At 40.0% G+C, this 21220-nt stretch overlaps 5 protein-coding genes across 5 annotated transcripts; 4 read left to right on the top strand and 1 right to left on the bottom strand.

The window, feature by feature from the left end:
- Nucleotides 1-1036: 1036 nt before the first annotated feature.
- Nucleotides 1037-2111, bottom strand: LOC307073855 (gamma-crystallin M2-like; the record flags this gene model as incomplete). Its single annotated transcript, XM_079733814.1, has 3 exons — nucleotides 1037-1312; nucleotides 1701-1943; nucleotides 2103-2111. 3 exons carry the CDS (start codon nucleotides 2109-2111, stop codon nucleotides 1037-1039), a joined length of 528 nt encoding a protein of 175 aa, XP_079589940.1.
- Nucleotides 2112-4072: 1961 nt separating this feature from the next.
- On the top strand, nucleotides 4073-4691 carry LOC307072818 (gamma-crystallin M3-like; the record flags this gene model as incomplete). The annotated part of the gene is made up of 2 exons (XM_079732307.1): nucleotides 4073-4315; nucleotides 4416-4691. The coding sequence occupies exons 1-2, from the start codon at nucleotides 4121-4123 to the stop codon at nucleotides 4689-4691; spliced, it is 471 nt and encodes a 156-aa protein (XP_079588433.1). The 5' UTR covers nucleotides 4073-4120.
- Nucleotides 4692-7842: 3151 nt separating this feature from the next.
- Nucleotides 7843-8474, top strand: LOC307072816 (gamma-crystallin M3-like; the record flags this gene model as incomplete). Its single annotated transcript, XM_079732305.1, has 2 exons — nucleotides 7843-8094; nucleotides 8202-8474. Exons 1-2 carry the CDS (start codon nucleotides 7900-7902, stop codon nucleotides 8472-8474), a joined length of 468 nt encoding a protein of 155 aa, XP_079588431.1. The 5' UTR covers nucleotides 7843-7899.
- A 2459-nt stretch (nucleotides 8475-10933) lies between these two features.
- On the top strand, nucleotides 10934-11588 carry LOC307072814 (gamma-crystallin M1-like; the record flags this gene model as incomplete). Its single annotated transcript, XM_079732303.1, has 2 exons — nucleotides 10934-11188; nucleotides 11316-11588. The coding sequence occupies exons 1-2, from the start codon at nucleotides 10985-10987 to the stop codon at nucleotides 11586-11588; spliced, it is 477 nt and encodes a 158-aa protein (XP_079588429.1). The 5' UTR covers nucleotides 10934-10984.
- A 3083-nt stretch (nucleotides 11589-14671) lies between these two features.
- On the top strand, nucleotides 14672-21111 carry LOC307073854 (gamma-crystallin M1-like; the record flags this gene model as incomplete). The annotated part of the gene is made up of 4 exons (XM_079733813.1): nucleotides 14672-14932; nucleotides 15061-15328; nucleotides 20447-20733; nucleotides 20836-21111. Exons 1-4 carry the CDS (start codon nucleotides 14729-14731, stop codon nucleotides 21109-21111), a joined length of 1035 nt encoding a protein of 344 aa, XP_079589939.1. The 5' UTR covers nucleotides 14672-14728.
- Between the last annotated feature and the right edge of the window lie 109 nt (nucleotides 21112-21220).

The following is a 21220-nucleotide window of genomic DNA, read 5'->3' as shown; positions in this document are numbered from 1 at the left end:
GAGGGAAGCCCACTATCTCAGGGAGGTGCAGGATCAGCTGGTGCTGTAGAAGGACTCTTTGAGAAAGAATGGAATATGAATTGTAGAAATATTGCAAAGGCTTTATCCACCTTCTCTATACCACAAGACGTTTTCCTGCAGTTTATGAGACACTACAACTCAAAAGTCATTTTTAGCTCAAAGACATTTGAATGGCCAGTCAATTATATTTTTATGTTCATGACTGTATTCTAGAATGTATAAGACAAGTATTCTGTCCTAGCCAATAGACCAAGCATGATATTGATTATAGCATGGTTTCCGGTTGATGGCTGTAGCAGTGACTATAGTCACTGTTGTTAATTTTTGTTCTGAAAGATATAGTCAAGTCAAATATTCAACTTCAATAAGTATGTGCATTTTTTGAATGTTTGTAGGGATTGAACCAAAAACGGTTTAAACAACAACACAAAACCTCCACACTGACTGTTGATTTATAATTTGAGTTAATTTTACAATGAAGATTTTCAAAAGTCAAAAGAAATTGACTTATTTTCATTAATTAAACAATATCTTTGACCCACTTCTCACACCATAGTGAAGCATGGACACTATGTCTGTGAATTCATCGAGGGATCAGTTGGATCTCCTGGTCGGGTCTCCTCAATGGAAGCAAGCGTAAATGTAATGTGGTAAAAGTGTATGGAATTTATTTTATCGCTAAATGTATGGATATTATTTTGATTCACATGCAGTCCGATACAATATTAAACCAGCATTCAGTATCGGTTAGAACTCAAACCTGGCTCCCTTGGTTTTGTCAAATGTTTTTTACCTAAACCTCACTGAATATAACACAACAACAATATCTTTGCAGATTGGAGGCTTTTAATGTCAATGTGCATACACACTTAAGAGTGGACTCTGGAAGAAAGTTTGGAATGGAAAAGGAGAGGAAGGAGAGAGAGGTTTTAAAACTTGAGATGATGCTCTAAGGCTCTCAAAACCAAGAGATGGTTTTCATTCGTTCCATCACGGAATCCCCCCATGGTGGGTTCTAGAACTCTGTGATCCTGCGGAAGGAGCCCACCCTGGGGGAGGGCGCGCCCCAGTCGGTGTAGTTGTGGTACTCGCCACGATCCAGGAAGTACTGTTGCCCCTTGAAGTTGGGCTGCTCGTACAGGGCCCAGGCACCGTCCGTCACCACGCAGGAGTGGAAGTCGCTGAACTTGAACGCCTCTGAGACCGATGGGCAGTCCTCGGTCCACTCTGCACTTTGGCCTTCGAAGTCCTGCTCATCATAGAACTTGATCTTCCAGGACTTTCCATAAACCTTGACATTTCAAAAGGACACAGGCGAAGAAGGGAATAAGATGTTACAATCGTAATTTGTCTCCATTATTTAACTAATGCCGTCCTCTCTGTTTGTCCATCGCTGTTGATTGATTTATTGGCTGTCTTCCTGGTTTCCTTCACCTATAAACGGGCATGGGCAAACCCCTGCCAAAACATGAGCCCTTTATCTCTCCTTTTTGTCTGTTGGCCTTCCACTTATTACTGCCGGATCAGTGCACACTGGTATTTTGCTCGGGTACTCTATCGCACCCAGTTGTTAATAAGACATTAAACTCCAGTTAAATGTGTACAGGGACACTCTCATCGAAATATAAACAATCCCAGTGGTGCCCTGGAGAGCGACTACACCGTTTCACTCAGCTTACATTTTGGATGGAGCGGCAAGACTTGATGTTGTCATTGAAGCTCATCCACTGCTGCTGATCAGGGTACTCCCCTGGGCTCAGGATGTACTGGTAGCCCACGTAGTTGGGCCGTTCATACAGCACCCAGCAGCCGCCCTCCACCCTGATGGAGCCGCAGCGGCTGAAGAAGGAGCTCAGGTCCGGGCAGTCGCTGCTGCACTCATAGCACTGACCCTGGAAGTTCCTGTCCTCAAAGAATATGATCTGTAGGGAAAGGAAACGTGCTGGTGAGTGACCGTTGTATGTTGCACAGTTTTGTTAAACTGCAGCACACAGACGTATGCATGTTTACAGATCAAAATAAAAAAGATGACCACTGCAAACAAAAGTTGATTGTGATGGAAATATTTTTAGTTTCCTTACCTTCCCCATTCTTGATGATATTGCTCAGCCTTTTTTCTTCAATTTTATTTAACCTTTATTTATTCAGGTAGATAACACAATCAGATAAAACCAATCTCTTTTGGAAGGGTGAGCTTCCAGCCAGCTGCAGCTTGGTTGTGCTATATATCGAAATGCAGAATGTGCTGACAGGAGGATGCCATTGACATCTAAATTAGCTTGATTTGCATATCAGCAAAAATAGTTTGATTTCAAATGTCTTATATCAAAGAATGGCCCGAGGTGAGAAGTGAAATGTATTAAGGCCATTGGCCATGCTATGTGTACGACTTTTACTTTAGTACTCGGAGTTACTAAAGGTTTCTGATTCTATTACTTTTTCCGACAATAAATTGTTTTTCTTTTGCAGAAGTTTTTATTAAGTGCAATGAAATTGCTCTTAATGGAACGGCAGACAATCGCTTAATGGTATAGGCAACATTTTATATGTAAAGGAATGTATTTCATACATTACGCTATTGAGATGTGAACTCTTACGACTAATTTAAGTTAGTTATTAGCACTTCTAGCGTTTTGTTTGATGACACTGCTAAAAGTCTTGCAAATTTGAAATAAATAAATTTCTATTTAATAGTAATGCAATCCCCCAAAAATTCCAGCTGCAAACAAGCTTATTTTTGCATTCACTTTGCATTCTTGTTGCACCACAGACAGACAGGTCTTGATTTAGATTATAAAAGCCTTTACAAGCTGATTTATGTGCCTATATCTATGAATACCTATATCTATGAATCTACAATAATTTCTACATCATGGTTATACTGAACAAAATAATCTCTCAACCTAAAAGCATTTTCCCTGTGGCTTTAATTTCTAATGTTAAGGTTTACGCCAACATTTTGGTATATTTTATCAGTGCACTGCACACACACACACACACACGCACACACACACACACACACACACACACACACACACACACACACACACACACACACACACACACACACACACACACACACACACACACACACACACACACACACACACATTCACGTATGCACAAACACCTACACATACACACACACACACACACACACAAACACACATTAGCCATTTGATTTGACATTGAAACAAAATACTTAGTAAAACTCCAGATATTCACTTTGTAAATGTTATTTATGTCCTTTAAGCATATGAACAGATACAACATGTACCCCTCTCATCTTGAACTCAACTCTCCTTTTAGAATGCACAGTGGCACAAATAAAGTGAACAGTGATTGCATATGTGCTTATTCATCAGGTTCAACATCATGTGAATGACAAAACCCTGCTACCGTATCAGTACAAGTATAAAAGGGCCCCAGCAGCCATGGCTTTCTGACAGAACTGCACATCAACAAACCATCAAACATGGGCAAGGTATGAATTGTATTCTGTACCATTACATTGCATTACATTTATTTAGCCAATGCTTTTATCCAAAGTGACTTCCACATTGTACATCTAACATTGCAGCTACAACCCAGGAACTGCAAGAACATACAATTAATCAGATAAACAAACTGCATCAAGTGCTACCTTTTAGAAACAATTTAGAAAGTATATTTTTCTCCTAACTGATTTGAAGGATTTAGCTGAGACTAACAGTGACAATAGTCTGAACAGCTATATAGAGTACACATCATCAATCTGAATTGTCATTTCCATTAGCATTGTAAAGTCGATATTTTTGGCCATGTTGCAGGCGCTTCTATTCGAATCAACTTCAAATGATTCCAGAGATACAGATCATTAAGAACTGTAGCAGGTGGGGATTAGGCATCTTGTTCATAGATGCAAACAGACTGTAAACACTTGTAATCTAACGAGAAACTTTTGGCTCAGAGTCTGATACCATAGCCTTGATAGCTTGTACCAGTCAGCCCCCACTTCCTTTACCGGCCATAAAATGTGTTAAACGTTTCAATTTTGAATGTCATTTTCCAGATTACTTTCTACGAGGACAGGAACTTCCAGGGTGGCTCCTATGAGTGCATGAGCGACTGCGCCGACATGTCCTCTCACCTGAACAGGTGCCACTCCTGCAAGGTGGAGAGCGGCTGCTTTGTGATCTACGACCGCACCAACTACATGGGCAACCAGTACTTCCTGAAGAGGGGAGAGTACTCCGACTATATGAGCATGATGGGCATGTGCAGTGGCATCAGATCCTGCCGCATGATCCCCATGGTAGGTATCACAATAAAGGAAAGATTAACACACAACTGGTTCTACTCATATGGATTATATTTTAAACCAATTGCGTCTTCTTCTTAATTCAAAAACCCAGCACAAGGGCCAGTACAAGATGAAGATCTACGAGAGGGAGAACTTCGGTGGTCAGTCCAATGAGATGATGGAGGACTGTGACAACATCCAGGATCGTTACAGCATGTCCGACTGCCAGTCCTGCCACGTGATGGACGGACACTGGCTGACGTACGAGCAGCCCCAGTACAGAGGCAGGATGATGTACATGAGGCCCGGAGAGTACAGGAGCTTCAAGGATATGGGCTATGATGGAGTGAGATTCCACTCTTTCAGAAGAATCATGGATTCCTGTTAAGAATAGAAAGGAATGCCGTTCAAGCACCTAATTGCTCATGCTGTGTGGACTTGTAGTACCTTGTACAATAAAAACTTGATTTAAATCCACAAATGTCCCTTTATTCTCTTTATATCTCTCTGCTAATATGGTACAGTATTCTGTCATACATTCTGGTGTATTGATTAATACACCAGAGTCTGTAGAAGAAAAATCAAAGCAACATAATGCTAAACTGTTTAAATATTGCAGGCTTCAATCATTGCATGACATAATGACAATTTTAATCTCATGAATAGGTGCTTGGACATACTGGGACTAGCCCTGTGAGATCATCTTAATATTCAGGGCTGCATCTCACAATGAATGTCAACCTGAATATCAGTCAAGTTTCAGCTAGGCAGCAATAGTTATCCACCTCTAGGTGCGGCCGTAATTGTGTCAAAAAACTCAACTGCAATTTTTGATTTGGGTTGAAAAATGTGTATGAAGTCAGTGATAACTAATGATCATCCAATCATGTTTCCTCAAACATAAATGACACAGCGTTATCATCTTATTGCAAAGAAATTGTATGGAGGGAGGGGCATATTGTAGGTTGTTTATTTTAAATATCTTGCTTTCGTCTGCTGTCTCTCTCTTTACAACTGTCAAATCAAGAGCAGCTTTGAATACAATTATACGGCTAGACATGAAGGGAGACTTAGACGGTTGCTTTTCTCTAAGTCAATCAACTGCAGTCTATATCATAGAAAAATTCTCATTGGGAATGATCTATCTATAGACAGAGAGGCCACAACAGCTTACCTTCTAAGAAGCTGCTGAGCCATTTACCTACAACACAAGTATAGTCCGTACCCTTATTTTGGAAATGAAGCAGATAGAAATTAAATAGATGCAGGCCTATCAATTGATTGCTGGATTGCTTGGAGACTTCAATAGCCATCATATAGAATGGGGCTACAGTAGCTCCAGCACTGGTGGTGACTTCCAGGTAGACTGGGCCTCTACTTCTGAGGCGACACTCCTATACGATCCGAAGGAGTTGCACACTTTCTATTCTTTATGATGGAACAGCACCACCAATCCAGATCTGGCATTGGCAAAATGGAACAACAACCAGCCTCTCCCTGTCATACACATCCTGGACATGTTCCCCCGGTCACAACATCGACCATCTCTCATCACCATCCCATCCCTTTTCCAACCATTGCAAGTGAGGAATGCCAAGAGGTGGAACTACCGCAAGGCAAACTGGGCAGGCACTTCACGACACTAGTGAACAAGGCACCCGCTGGCCTACCACACCCGTGCCACAACAACCCAAATGATGCCTACGACTCGTACTGCAAGATGCTGCTGGCCGCAGCCAAAAATAACATCCCACGCAGTATACCAAAGCCTACGTTCCCTGCTGGGATGACGAATGTGAAGACCTACTTCGCAAAAGCACAAGCCAACGTAGACAGGGACAAAGCAGCAGACATCTTCGCTGTAGGCTAACGATGGCAGACCATGAACAAGCTGACTGGAAGGTCAACAACAGGGCCCCCAGGATGCAATTTCAACCTATCCCCTGATTTCACAACACCAGATATCGCACAGGCCGTCCAACGCCTTTAGACCGTAATGCACCAGGTTTAGACAGAATTAACCCAGAAAACATTAAACACCAAGGCAAGAAGGGAACCGACTGGCTGCGCTCTTTCCTCTCTACATGTCTCCAACATTCAAAGCTGGCAAAGATCTAGAACCCTGCCAAGGTAATCGCCCTGCTGAAGCCAAACAAGCCAAGCGAAGACCCCAAGGGATACCGGCCCATCTCATTGCTCTGCGTTCCATACAAGCTCCTCAAACTTATTATCCTGGTGCGTCTCAACTCAGTGTTCGACCCACAGCTGCCTAAAGAACATCTTCCAGACTGGAGAGAAGGCCGGCACCATTTTCCTGGACCTCACAGCAGCATATGACATCGTCTGGCTGTGTGGACTACATGTGAAGCTTCTGGAAACCATCCCAGACAAGCACATTGTGAGCTTCATAATGGAGATGCAAAGTAACCACAGCTTTCGGCTACACCAGCAACGGCCAAAGCAGTAGGGTGAGAAAGCTCAAGGACGGTGTCCCAAAAGGCTAAGTGCTGGCACCTATGCTGCTAAACATCTATCTCCACGACCTATCTACTACACAATCAAGGAAGTACGGCTATGCAGATGACCTGGCCATCCTACCGAGTAAGCCATCCTGGGAAGCAGTAGAGGAGGGCCTCTCTGGAAACATGAACATCCTGTCTTCATAACTGAAGAACTGGCGCTCTTACTCTCCTTTGTGCATTCCATAATATTAACAATATTACTATTGTTGGTTTGATTTCAATTATATAACCTAATTTGAAGGGAAATACAAAAATGTAATGCCACACCCCACATGCTGATTCTGTATCTCCTAGCGGTATTAAATAAGAATAGAAAAAGTATAAATAATGTTTTTCTAATTTAAAGGCAAAGTCGGATGTTGTCGCTGTGTCAATTTTTTATAAATTAGGTAAAAGTTCATGTGCTGATCTTTGCTTTGAATGGCACCCATTCTGTAAAGTATGTTGTCTTCAACTTCCTTATCGACCTATTGATCATATAACAATCAATAAAAAAAGGACTTCCCAAGATGGCGCATGACTGTGCCTTGTGTTGTTACGTAATTGTGAGTGGTTGAAATGTATATGATTAATGTAATTATCATAAGACACAAGGCCAGATTTTTTATAACTTAAATTCAATTAAATTATTTTATAATATTGCTTGATTTCTATAGTGTACTGTAAATGATACAGTATGGAAGCTTCTGTTGTTCTCCTTTTGTAAGAAAACAATACAGTGCAGAAAAATGCATTCGCACTACACATGTATAGAGTGTTGGATAACCTGCAGTTGCATAATCCTTTTAACATCCACACCGCTCTGCATGCCGCTATGATGCTTGGTCAGGAGTTTGCACAATTAAATCCCTACATGCCGTTTAGCGCAAACAAGTATAAAAGAAAGAGTTACAACGTTGAGAATTCAGAACATCCAGAGGCCCACCAAAACCTGCAACCATGGGCAAGGTAGGCATCTGATCTTTTCCATCCTGTAGTAAAAACAACCTGTGAAAAAATTGAAGCTTATTACCCATCTTCTTTCAGATCATTTTCTACGAGGACAAAAACTTCCAGGGCCGCTCCTATGAGTGCATGAGCGACTGCGCCGATATGTCCTCTCACCTTAGCAGGTGCAACTCCTGCAGGGTGGAGAGTGGCTGTTTCATGGTCTATGAGAGGAACAACTACATGGGAAACCAGCACTTCATGAAGAGGGGAGAGTACCCCGACTACATGAGCATGATGGGCATGGGCAGTGGCATCAGGTCCTGCCGCATGATCCCCATGGTAGGATATACAACATATAGAAGATAAACGGTTATTTTATACCAGTTTTTTATTGAGTAATCATTTTGAACTGATGGCTAATAACATTTCCCATTATTCCATTATAGTACAAGGGCCAGTACAGGATGAAGATCTACGAGAGGGAGAACTTCGGTGGTCAGTCCAATGAGATGATGGACGACTGTGACAACATCCAGGATCGTTACCGCATGTCTGACTGCCAGTCCTGCCACGTGATGGACGGACACTGGCTGATGTACGAGCAGCCCCAGTACAGAGGCAGGATGATGTACATGAGGCCCGGAGAGTACAGGAGCTTCAGGGATATGATGAGCGGCCAGAGGTTCATGAGCATGAGGCGTATCACTGACATGTGTTAAGCTTCTTCTTTTGCCACCATGTGTACAAAATATGTATTCAATTAAAAATTTTATGATTTCATGAGTTTGTCTCATCCATTTCTTCTATATTAATTTAGTATTGACTACAGAGGCATAACTTGGTGGTATTGTTTACCCTTGGTGCCTACAGTTATTATAAAATTAATTATAAAAATGTTCAGAGGAAGGCAACTTTAAAACTTTAGTATTTCCTACTATAATGTGTTTCTTTGTTGCTATTCTATTGTGTTGCTTACCCGACAACACCGATTTTTTTTGCTTGTAATATATGTTAATATATATAATATAATAATAATATAATATATTAAATTGTTATGATTAAATGTATAATAATACTTTGTTGATGATTTAAAAAACGTTATTTTCTATTATTTTGAATACTCAATAAGCATGTTCATGATGCACTTAGTTTAGCAGATACTGAATATGTAAAACAGGCAGGTAGCTGTACTGATTGGCAGATACAAAAAATAACACAAAATAAAGGAAGTTTGCTTAAATACTTGACATGCGGATTTTCAGATGATGACATTTTCAACTTTGGTATTAGTGTTTCCCTACTGATTTGGGTTTTTGCAGTACCTTAAAGGACAAAGTAAATATTTGTTCCTCCTTCAATCTAATGTACAAATTTAACTATATTTTCACCAGCCTGTACGTGTTTGTTCTGTGACCACGATATGTCGATAAGATACGCCATGGGTGTAAATTTGAAATGGCAGTGGGAGGATCGAAGCCCAGAGTTGGGCAGCCGTGACGATAAAATAAGACTACTGAATAAGCTTTTGCAAGAACCTGCATTATCCTACTAAAGCCAAAACTCGTATTTGGCAACAGATCACAACCTAAATATTGCTTATATTTTGTATTCATGGTATTTATAATAAGTGATAATTTTTTGTATTATGATTAATTATTATAATTTTTGTGTTAATGTGTTTTAATCACATGCTCGGTGAACCAAGAGCAACAGTCTTGTCCTGTAGCGATACTGGAAGGAAAATTGGATTTTGAGAATCTGTTTTCGTATTGGTACAATCAAGGCAAGGAATGGCACTAGATTTGTTGGGAAGGTTAGTGATCGGCTGAGGAAGAACTGATAATCCTCCATCTAAAAAAAATATACAGAGAATATAATAAATGGTTGCCAAAGGTTGGTCCTATGCACCTGTTGCTCCTGAGCATAAATAACAAGTAACTCTTAACACAAACTTGAAATCCATCTTTCTTTTGACTTTATTAAATCACATGTTAAAGATTGGGGAGACGACCTCGAGGAAGACCCAGGACTAGGTGGAGAATTCATATCTCAACACTGGCCTGGGAATGCCTCGGGATCCCCCCGTCAGAGCTGGACAATGTGGCCTGGTAAAGGGAAGTCTGGGGCCCCTTGCCAGAGCTGCTGCCCCCGCGACCCGACCCTGGATACACGGTTTTGAAGATGAGGATGTTAAAGATTTCGCAATTTTCTGAAAAAGTAGTGAATTCTGCTTATCACTGGATAAGCCGTTGATAGAGCAATATCTTTTGTCAAAGATGTAGACATATAAAGTTGACTAAGGCTTTTAAATGTAAAGATTTCAGCCATCAATTATAGCAGCCATATGTGGCATACAGTTACAATGTGCACATAATCAATATCAATGAGGCAATCAATGTTATTTATTCACTCATTGCATTGTACTAGAAAGTAAAAATTAGCTATTTCAGAAAGATTTTAAACAGCAAACCGTTTTTCAGTTTTAAATTCTAATAAAATGTAGAATAATTTATAACATAAATACACACTATTTAATATTCTGGTCAAAATAGTCAATCATATTTTGAGGTTTCCCATGACAATTCAGTATTTTAGGAAACCTAACCCTGTTTGATAATTTAAGCATGCAATTAAAAAATATGAATCAAGAATCAAAACATCATTGATGTATCACATCATTGATGTATCACGCTTATAAAAAAACGTCATTTTTTAATCTTATATTCAAACCCACATTAAGAGGCAGCGAGGCTTTCAATGAACACTATCCTGAACTTATAATAGGAGAGTTCGACCTTGTTAGAGCATGAGTAAGCCTCTGTATGGATTTCTATAGCATGTTGCTTGGTCAGTTGTTTGCACAATAGGGGTGTCAGGCAGTGTTTGAGTCTGTTCTGGTATAAAAGTATGAGCCTGACACAGGTAGGGTATCAGTTCACCAACCGATCTCTGACAGACCTGAGAAACCAACGCAATCATGATGGGCAAGGTAAAAAATATTTAATGTAACGTATTTATATAAATATATAAGAGTTATACCTTATATATGACATTATTTAATATATATGATTTAATGATAGTATATTAACTGATGGCTGATTTTCTTTCAAATAAATACCAATCAGTAATGGATAAAATAATCCAGTATTATCTGCAATGGTTGACCAATGTTTTGTTTCAGATCATTTTCTACGAGGACAAGAACTTCCAGGGTCGCTCCTATGAGTGCATGAGCGACTGCTCCGACATGTCCTCCTACATGAGCAGGTGCCAGTCCTGCAGGGTGGAGAGCGGCTGCTTCATGGTCTATGAGAGGAACAACTACATGGGCCAGCAGTTCTTCATGAGGAGGGGAGAGTACAACGACATGCACCGCATGCAGAGCATGGGAATGATGTTTGACAACATCAGGTCCTGCAGAATGATCCCCTTTGTAAGAGAAGTAACCGATAGTTCAATCATTACTCTCTCCCAGTTCAACTTCTACATTGGTGTTTAGAGTGTATGGTTATTTAGGTTATGAGTCTGCTTACATTTTTCTTTGAATATCTGCATTACAGCACAGAGGCCAGTTCAGGATGAAGATCTACGAGAGGGAGAACTTCGGTGGTCAGTCCAATGAGCTGATGGACGACTGTGACAACATCCAGGAGCGTTACCGCATGTCTGACTGCCAGTCCTGCCACGTGATGGACGGCCACTGGCTGATGTACGAGCAGCCCCAGTACAGAGGCAGGATGATGTACATGAGGCCCGGAGAGTACAGGAGCTTCAGGGAGATGATGAGCGGCCAGAGGTTCATGAGCATGAGGCGTATCACTGACATGTGTTAAGCATCTTCTTTTGCCACCATGTGTACAAAATATGACAATAAAAAAATATTGATTTCATAAATTTTGTCTCAAATAAAGTAACTTAATACAGTATTGACTTCATAGCATGACAATCATAGAATTTGGTTCATAGAGTTTTTGTAAAATGAATGCTTACATTTTTCACAGGAAGGCAATTCCATTAAAATATCATTAGCATTTCACCGTATAATGGGCCAGAGTTTTTGTTGCTCCTTCATTGTGTTCCTTAGCTGACAACTCACTGGCTTTTCTGTCAGGATTTGTCTTCATTTATTCAATTTGCTTGAAGATTAAATGAAAGATAAGACAATACTTTGTTGATTCCAGATTCTTGTAGATGCAAACATGAAATAAAAAAAGTTAGTTGAAAACTTGAATCCATATAGAATTTAATACTTTATAAGAATGTACATCATGGGCATGGTTTAGAAAATACACATTTTGGCAGATATTAAAGCAAACTCAGGATTTTCTCGAATGTGTTATTTTTTATTAATGCTTGATATGCGCTTTGTCTGATTATGAGATTTTCAACTTTGATATTTGGTGTGCCCCCATGTGTTTAGGTTTTGCTGTATGTAAAAGTGTTGAAGGATAAAGCTGATATTTCGTTCTCTTTCAGTCCAATGTATACATTTAATTATATTTTTATCAGCATGTGTCAGTGTTTGTTTGTTTGTTTGTTTTTATTTAGATCCCCATTAGCTTTTGCCAAACAGCAGCTATTCTTCCTGGGGTCTATCATATTTTAGTGTGACAAATACAATGTAGCAATACACCGAATGATAACAGACATGACATACATTACATGAATGCATAACATAATACAAAAAGAACACACAGACAATACGTAATTACATTTCGCATAAAACATGGTTAACATCACAAAACAAAACACAAAAAGACAGCTGCATCAATTAAAGTTTATATTTAGATAATGACTTAAGTTGTTTTTTAAAGCTATAGCCTATAAATTTAATTAAGTAATATGATAAGGGAGTGAGTTCCATTGTTTCATTGCCCTATATATAACTGTATGTTGAATCATTGTCTTGGATCTTGGTAAACTGAAACAACCTCCAACTGCATGCCTTGTTGAATAATTATGTGCCACTGAACAGAAAGACAAATTTCTATAACTAATAGGAGGTGATTTTGTTATTTTGCTATAAAAACCATCAATAATGACAGAAATCTAGTTTTTACATCCAACCAACCTAATCATTTGTGTATTTTAATAACATTAGTTCTCCATCCACAAGAAAGAGCTACTCTTGCTGCTTTATTCTGGACCAACTGCAATTTCCTTGTATTACTCAATGAAGTAGTGGACCAGACTATAGAGCAGTAGTCTATATTAGACAAAACCAAAGCTTGTATCACTTGTCTAAGTGTATGTGTGTGTGTGTCTGTGTCTGTGTGTTTTTGTCAATGAACAGGATAACTAAAAAATGAATACAGATTTACACAACATTTGGTGTGATGGTGGTCATGGGCTGAGGAAGTGCAGATTATATCTTCATGCCAATTAAAAATCATGGGGTTTGGCAGTGGGTGTGCCATTTGTGTGTAGTTATATGTCCCTCTGTGAACTAAATATCTTTAAAGGTTGTTCATGGATTTGGTGGGGTGGTGTGCCATGACCAGGCTGAGGAATAACTTATTGACTATTGTCACAAATTTGCAAAAAGTGAGTGTGGCACATTACAAAAATGCTCATTACTTCTGAACGGATTGACATAACACCATAACATTTCATGGCAAGCTTGCTAAAAGGTTGGAGTTCAGGTGAGTCATTTTTCATACCACTTGGCTAGGTGTTGCAATGGGCGTAGCCAATCGCAAAATTGCACATCACTAATGAACAGACCAAACACTTCCAAATTTGGTGCGAAGGCTGGTAAAGGCAAGGAAAGAGCTGTCTGACTCCTTCACCAAGTGTCTGAAAGGGTTGTGGTGGGCATGGCTTAGCACAAAGCAGCAGGGTACTGCTAAACTTATTTAGGTGTTGCCTCAGAATTTGTTAGTAGGGTTGGTCCCACTCATTAGGGGTTGACCTCCCCAGATCACACTGTTGAAATGTCTCAAAGGATGCCTTGGTGCTGCCGTCCGGGGGCGGAGGTTTGTGCTCTACCGAGCACATTTTCTTGTTCATGAAACATTCTCGAAATTGTATATATTTACATTATCTTTTGCTTCTCATTTATACATGTGATATTTAATTATTGATATAGTTTGAACATATAGAATAACTGCTATAGAAACCTCTATCTATAAAGAGTACAACAGTGGATTTGATCATATTGTTTTCAATAGTTGTTTGTAAGCACATAATGGCCCTAAACAAACAGATGAATCTGCACATAATCACTATCAGTAACGCAAAACATTTGTTTATTTTATTACATTGCACGTAATAAAATAGGGAGTTAACAACATTAGGTTTTTCAGATAGTAATGAATAATTTAACAGTGAAAAATGCTGGAGAATTCCAGTCTGATACCAATTTGTTCTATTTCAGCCATTTGATGAATAAGATGTAAAAATATAAGAATAAATAATCAAAACATTACAAGAAAAACATAATAATCCAAACTAATATTAGAACCATCTTAAAGAGGCTATGTTGCTTTCAGTTAATGTTACATCCAAAAGTTAAATTAGGAGGGATCGAGCATGTTAGAGCATGAGTAAGCCTCTGTATGGATTTCTATAGCATGTTGCTGGGTCAGTTGTTTGAACAATAGGGGTGTCAGGCAGTGTTTGAGTCTGTTGTGGTATAAAAGTGTGGGCCTGACACAGGTAGGGTATCAGTTCACCAACCGATCTCTGACAGACCTGAGAAACCAACACCGCCATCATGATGGGCAAGGTAAAACATATTTATGTGACATATTCATATTAAAATATATATAAGAATAAGAAATGATATCTAAAATAATTAAATTATATCTGATTAAAATATAATAATTTAAATGAGCTATTTTTAATATATATAATAATCATTAATGGCACAGGGTTCTGTTATTATCTGCAATAACTGATTTTATTTTTTAATTTTTTGTTTCAGATCACTTTCTACGAGGACAAGAACTTCCAGGGTCGCTCCTATGAGTGCATGAGCGACTGCTCCGACATGTCCTCCTACATGAGCAGGTGCCAGTCCTGCAGGGTGGAGAGCGGCTGCTTCATGCTCTACGAGAGGAACAACTACATGGGCCAGCAGTTCTTCATGAGGAGGGGAGAGTACAACGACATGCACTGCATGCAGAGCATGGGAATGATGTTTGACAACATCAGGTCCTGCAGAATGATCCCCTTTGTAAGAGAAGTAACCGATAGTTCAAACATTACTCTCTCCCAGTTCAACTTCTACATTGGTGTTTAGAGTGTATGGTTATTGAGGTTATGAGTCTGCTCACATTTTTCCTTCGAATATCTGCATTACAGCACAGAGGCCAGTTCAGGATGAAGATCTACGAGAGGGAGAACTTCGGTGGTCAGTCCAACGAGATGATGGACGACTGTGACAACATCCAGGATCGTTACCGCATGTCCGACTGCCAGTCCTGCCACGTGATGGACGGCCACTGGCTGATGTACGAGCAGCCCCACTACAAGGGAAGGATGATGTACATGAGGCCCGGAGAGTACAGGAGCTTCAGGGAGATGATGAGCGGCCAGAGGTTCATGAGCATGAGGCGTATCACTGACATGTGTTAAGCTTCTTCTTGTGCCACCATGTGTACAAAATGTGTATTCAATAAAAATGCTATGATTTCATCTATTTGTCACTTTGACTCATCCATTTCTACTATAATAACATGATAAAGTATTTACTACAAAGGCATGACAAAAATCTGCTTACATCAATATCCTACAGTTTTCCAAGTTTCCAGTCTTCTTTTGTGTATCTTACCTCATAATCATCAATGACATGATTTTTTATAAATTATTTAGGTTCATGATATGCTCAGTTTAGAATAATTTGAGCAATTAAATTTGCAGCAGCGTTGGGTTTGCTTGTGTCTGTGAGCAGGATATCTCTCTAAAAGCGCTTCACATATATAACCAAATTGGTTAGAATGGATATCTCTTTGCCAAGGAAAAACTTATTTGCTCTTCATGACAACTGGCTAAATAGAGGGCAAGTCAGCTGGTGTTTCACTTGAGTATGTTTTTCTGTCTGGGAACAAGCAATGCACAGATTTGCAAAATATTTGATGGGAAGGTTAATCATTGGCTGAGGAATTACTGATTCACATGTCATGCTTATTGGCACAATGTGTGTGTGGCAAATAACTAATCTTCTGAATAGATTGACATAACAACATAACATTTCAGAGGAAGCTTTTCTATGGGCTGGGGGTAGGTGGGCAGGGGGGGCAGGTGATTTGTTTTTTCAAACCACTTAGCTTGGTGTTGAAGTGGGCGTGTCCTTATCACAAAATTGCATGTAACTTATGAACAGATAAAACACCACCAAATTTGGTGCAAAGATTGTTAATGCGCTAAGGAGAAACTGTTGTTAAACCTTTTTAACCAAATGTCTGAAATAAGTTAGGTGGGGCTTGCTTATCACATAACAGCAGGTTTACTCATAAACTTATTGGTAGTGCCACCAAATTTGATCCGAAGGTTGGTCCCACCCATTGCTCAACCTCCTCAGGTCACACCCACTAATCGTTTTGAAACATCTCCCAAAGATTGCACAGTGCGGCTGGCCTTGGCAGAGTCTTTAGCACAACTGAACACAAATTGTAGTTCTGGATGCATTCTGGAAAAATGACATTTTCCATTTTATTTGTATCGTCAATTTATTATTCATACATTTGATATTTGATTATTTACTTATTGATATGGCGTGGACATTTCGAAGAACTGCTTTTAAATAATTTATCTACAAAGAAATATTCAGAGGATACAGTCAAATCGTTATTCCTACTAATCTTTACTAACTCACACGTTGAAGATTACAATTTTTAGCTAAATTGTAGAAAATTCACTGGATATGTGGCTTTAACATAATATTAACTTAAATTCTGTCAGGAATCACTTTCATCGAGATAACCACTTATGCATGAAATGGTAACACAATTTAGTTTGGCGGTAAGTTTCCATTATTTTCTGGTGCTCTCTGCTGTAGAATTTAAAGCATGACATACAGATGTCAGATACAGAATACCATGAGCATACCAACATTTGAAAAGGGAGCAGAATACAATCCCCCATGGGGAACATCTGATACAGAGCAGAGCCAAAGCAGGTGGAGGCTGTGGGTGAAATTTGGCGTGTGTGTTTGAGATGGAAGGTCTTAAATTGACCGCCTACCAGTGTTTGATTGGTTAGCAGTCAGCTGATAGGGGCGCATCACTAGAGTGTCCTGCCAGAACTAGCTACGCCCATTTGCATCCCTAGAAAGTTGAATATAGGCTTTTAAACGCAGTTCATCACACAGTCCTTGGCGCGGATCTGGGGCTATCTGATCACAATCTTAATCATCTGAGCATACAGGCGGAAACCAAACATTTCTAAAGCCGTTGAGGTAGTTGAGGGACTGTCTGCCTGCCTGGATAACACACATAGGGAGATTTTAGGCCTGCTATTAACAGCATGAACGAAAACACAGGGGCTGTGCCTTCGCACATATGCTTCTCTCAGGAGGGCTGTTCCAACACACAACATGATAAGCAATAACATTGACAAACTCTGGCTCACAGCAAGACTCAGACGGCTTCATTTAGAGAAGGAGTGGGCTTTCAAGATTGGAGACAGGGATTTGTTTGGACTGGCTAAGTACACTTTTGGAAGGATGACTAAGGAGATCAAACGACAGGACATAAAGAATCTGGAACAATTCACAGCCAGTGACTCCTCCTCAATCATCCCCTTTGCAAAAAGCTGACACTTTTTTCGTTGATAATCGAGTCTAGAGCTTGCCCTCAAATGCCCGAAGCGATGTAACAGCCCAAATGGCTGCCATGTTATTGGCTAGGGGCAGTGTGAAAACTTCCAAATCAACATTTTTAACCACTGATATTGCTAAAAAAAAAAGTAAAGTAAAGTAAAGTAAAGTATGAAGTGGGGAGATTGTTATGTAAAAAGAATTGGCGCCTCTATTATCTTACTTACGGTAACGGTAGACAAAGCATTCAAAATGGGACTCCACTTCTTGCTCCAGAACCTAGACTCCTCCGGCACCTGGATCCTATTTGTGGACTTTTGCTCCTCAATCAAAGCCATCGCCAAGTTAGCCTTGGTGTTCTTTATCATTGGAGACAGTTTTCAACACATTTCATTAAGTCCTTCTAGTTTCAGTTTGCTCGTGCTAGGCTAGCGCACGGCAACGGGCAATACCAGCCTGCTAATAAAACAGTCTTACCCACTCCACAGTACAGCCGAGGCAAATCAACTATAACGCCAGACGGTTGATGTAAATGTCTGTGTTGATAGAATAATGTTAGAAATAAAACCAACCTTGCATTGCATTGCATTTTGAAGGACTTGCTGTGTCTCAGCAGCAGTGTTATATTCCTGGTAGTAGGCTACGGCAGCGGCGGACTGATACCTAGTTTAAATTCCGCTACTGCTCAGAAAGTAGTCCCTCAAAATGCGATGATTCATGCGATGCAAGGTTAGTTTTATTTCTAAAATTATTCTATCAACACAGACATTTACATCTATAGTCTGGCGTTATAATTGATTTACCTCGAGTGTACTGTGGAGTGGGTAAGACTGTTTTATTAGCAGGCTAGCATTGCCTGTTGCCGTGCGCTAACCTAGCACGAGCAAACTGTGCAACTAGAAGGACTGAATGAAATGTGTTGAAAACTGTCTCCAATGAAAAAGAACACCAAGGCTAACTTGGGAATTAGGCCCTATGTCCAAAATTCCGAACTACCCCTTTAATTCTTCTCCACAACAAGCTATCCCAGCACAGCTTGTCAAAGTCCAACCCCAGGTGGATCACTGACTTCCTGCCAGACAGGAAGCAGAACGTGCGGCTGAGAAAGCTTCTCTCAAAGCCATCAGCACTGCTGCAGCACCACATGGCTGTGTGCTCTCTCCTTCACTCTTCTCCCTCTATCCCAACGGCTGCACCTCTAGCCGTCCTTCACATCCATCATTGAGTCTTTCCTCAGCTCATCTTTCACCATCTGGTTTGCTGCCTCCTCAGCCAAGGAAATTCTGACTGCAGTGGATTATTTTGTCAGCTGAGAAGGTCATTGGCTTCACCCTGCCGTCTCTCCTGGACCTGTACCAATCCAGGACTAGGAAGAGAGCAGGAAAGGTCCTCGCTAATCCTTGTCATCCCGGTCACCACCTCTTCCATAGACTCCCATCGAGCAAAAGGTTCTGGTCTATCAAGACCAAAACCTAGTGGCACCTGAACAGTTTCTTTACCTTTGCAGTGGGTCTCATAAAAAAGCACTCCTGCCTCCCACTGACTGGGACTTCCACTCCCCCCACCCCACCCTGTCACACACACACACACACACACACACACACACACGAAATGCAATGATGTTCCTGTACCACCACCTCTTACCTCTCTTGTAAAATAAACATGTGCAAAACAAATGTATATAAATTCACACATTTAAATCTGTATTATTGATACTATCAAAATCAACATGTCTTGTACCCTTTTCCTCCAGTCCTACCATTGCCTCTTAGTCTTTCAGAGCCGACTATAATTTAAAGTAACGAAATACGTAGTGTGTAAATTTGTGTGTATAGTTGTTACTTGTTTTATTTCTTCGGGTTCTGGTTTGTATTTTTGCTGATGTCGTTATAAAATGATAAAATAATTCTGATTCTTAAATGTTAAAATCCAGTCATGATTCCTAACAGCAATGTTTGAATTACATATAAGACGGAACATAATCCCTTTCATCGATAAAAAAAATAAGGTATTTTACTAAACTGTATTGTACTGTAAAGTTAACAACATGAGCTTTTCAGAGAAGCAATAAATTCTTAAATAACTTTCAGGCAAATATTCAATCCAATCCACTTTATTTATATAGCACAATTTAAACAAACAAAAGGTTCCCAAAGTGCTGTACAACAGGATAAGAAATATATAAAGATAATAAAAATACACTGCCCACATAACACATCTACATAACATCAACACATCTACATAACATCAACACGCTACCTGGAGTTAAAAGCCAGAGAAAAGAGGTGAGTTTTAAGATGGGACTTAAAAAGAGACAGTGAATGGGCTTGTCTGATGTGCAATGGCAAATTATTCCAGTTTTGGAGCTGCAACGGAAAAAGCTCGTTCACCTCTGACTTTTACCCTTGTTGACAACCATATGCTCTACCATGGCCATTTAATAAAGCATTGAACAAAAGATTACAAGAAATGTATTTATGTATATCGCAGGCTTACCAGAATTGCTTTTATAATCAAATCTAATATTAGAACCCTCTTTACGAGGGAGAGTTTCTTTCAGTTAACTCCCTAACCCAGTTTTCAATAAGGAGAGTTCGACCCTGGTAGAGCATGAGTAAGCCTCTGTATGGAATTCTATAGCATGTTGCTGGGTCAGTTGTTTGAACAATGGGGGTGTCATGCAGTGTTAGAGTCTGTATAAAAGTACGGGCCTGACACAGGTAGGGTATCAGTTGACAAACCGATCTCCGACCGTCCTAAGAAACCAACACAGCCATCATGATGGGCAAGGTATAAAATATGAATGTTAAGTACTTATGACAAACATTATATATTAATTATTTCATGATATCTGATTAGATAACAATACATTTAATTTAAAAGAACATATATATTTTTAATAATCAATCATTAATGGCACAAGATTTACAGTATATCTGCTATGGTTGACAAATGTTTTGTTTCAGATCACTTTCTACGAGGAGAAGAACTTCCAGGGTCGCTCCTATGAGTGCATGAGCGACTGCTCCGACATGTCCTCCTACATGAGCAGGTGCCAGTCCTGCAGGGTGGAGAGCGGCTGCTTCATGGTCTATGAGAGGAACAACTACATGGGCCAGCAGTTCTTCATGAGGAGGGGAGAGTACAACGACATGCACCGCATGCAGAGCATGGGAATGATGTTTGACAACATCAGGTCCTGCAGAATGATCCCCTTTGTAAGAGAAATAGTTCAACTTTTACACTGAACTAGTTCAATTATTATATTGACTGTGTTGATGACTCTGGTGACACTGTTTCTCTGAACCTCTGCATTACAGCACAGAGGCCAGTTCAGGATGAAGATCTACGAGAGGGAGAACTTCGGTGGTCAGTCCAATGAGATGATGGACGACTGTGACAACATCCAGGAGCGTTACCGCATGTCCGACTGCCAGTCCTGCCACGTGATGGACGGACACTGGCTGATGTACGAGCAGCCCCAGTACAGAGGCAGGATGATGTACATGAGGCCCGGAGAGTACAGGAGCTTCAGGGATATGGGCATGAGCGGCCAGAGGTTCATGAGCATGAGGCGTATCACTGACATGTGTTAGTTTAATCATCAATAAAACTTGAACTGACGTATATTTGCTTGATATCTTCTTGGTCCTTTTAACTTGATAGCACCTGATTATTCTGAATAATACCAAATATTCTGGAGTT

Source organism: Pollachius pollachius (genome assembly GCF_949987615.1).
Source record: "Pollachius pollachius genome assembly, chromosome: 3".
Taxonomy (NCBI): domain Eukaryota; kingdom Metazoa; phylum Chordata; class Actinopteri; order Gadiformes; family Gadidae; genus Pollachius; species Pollachius pollachius.
The sequence above is the reverse complement of the archived record's forward strand: the minus strand, read 5'-3'. Positions and strand labels throughout refer to the sequence as shown.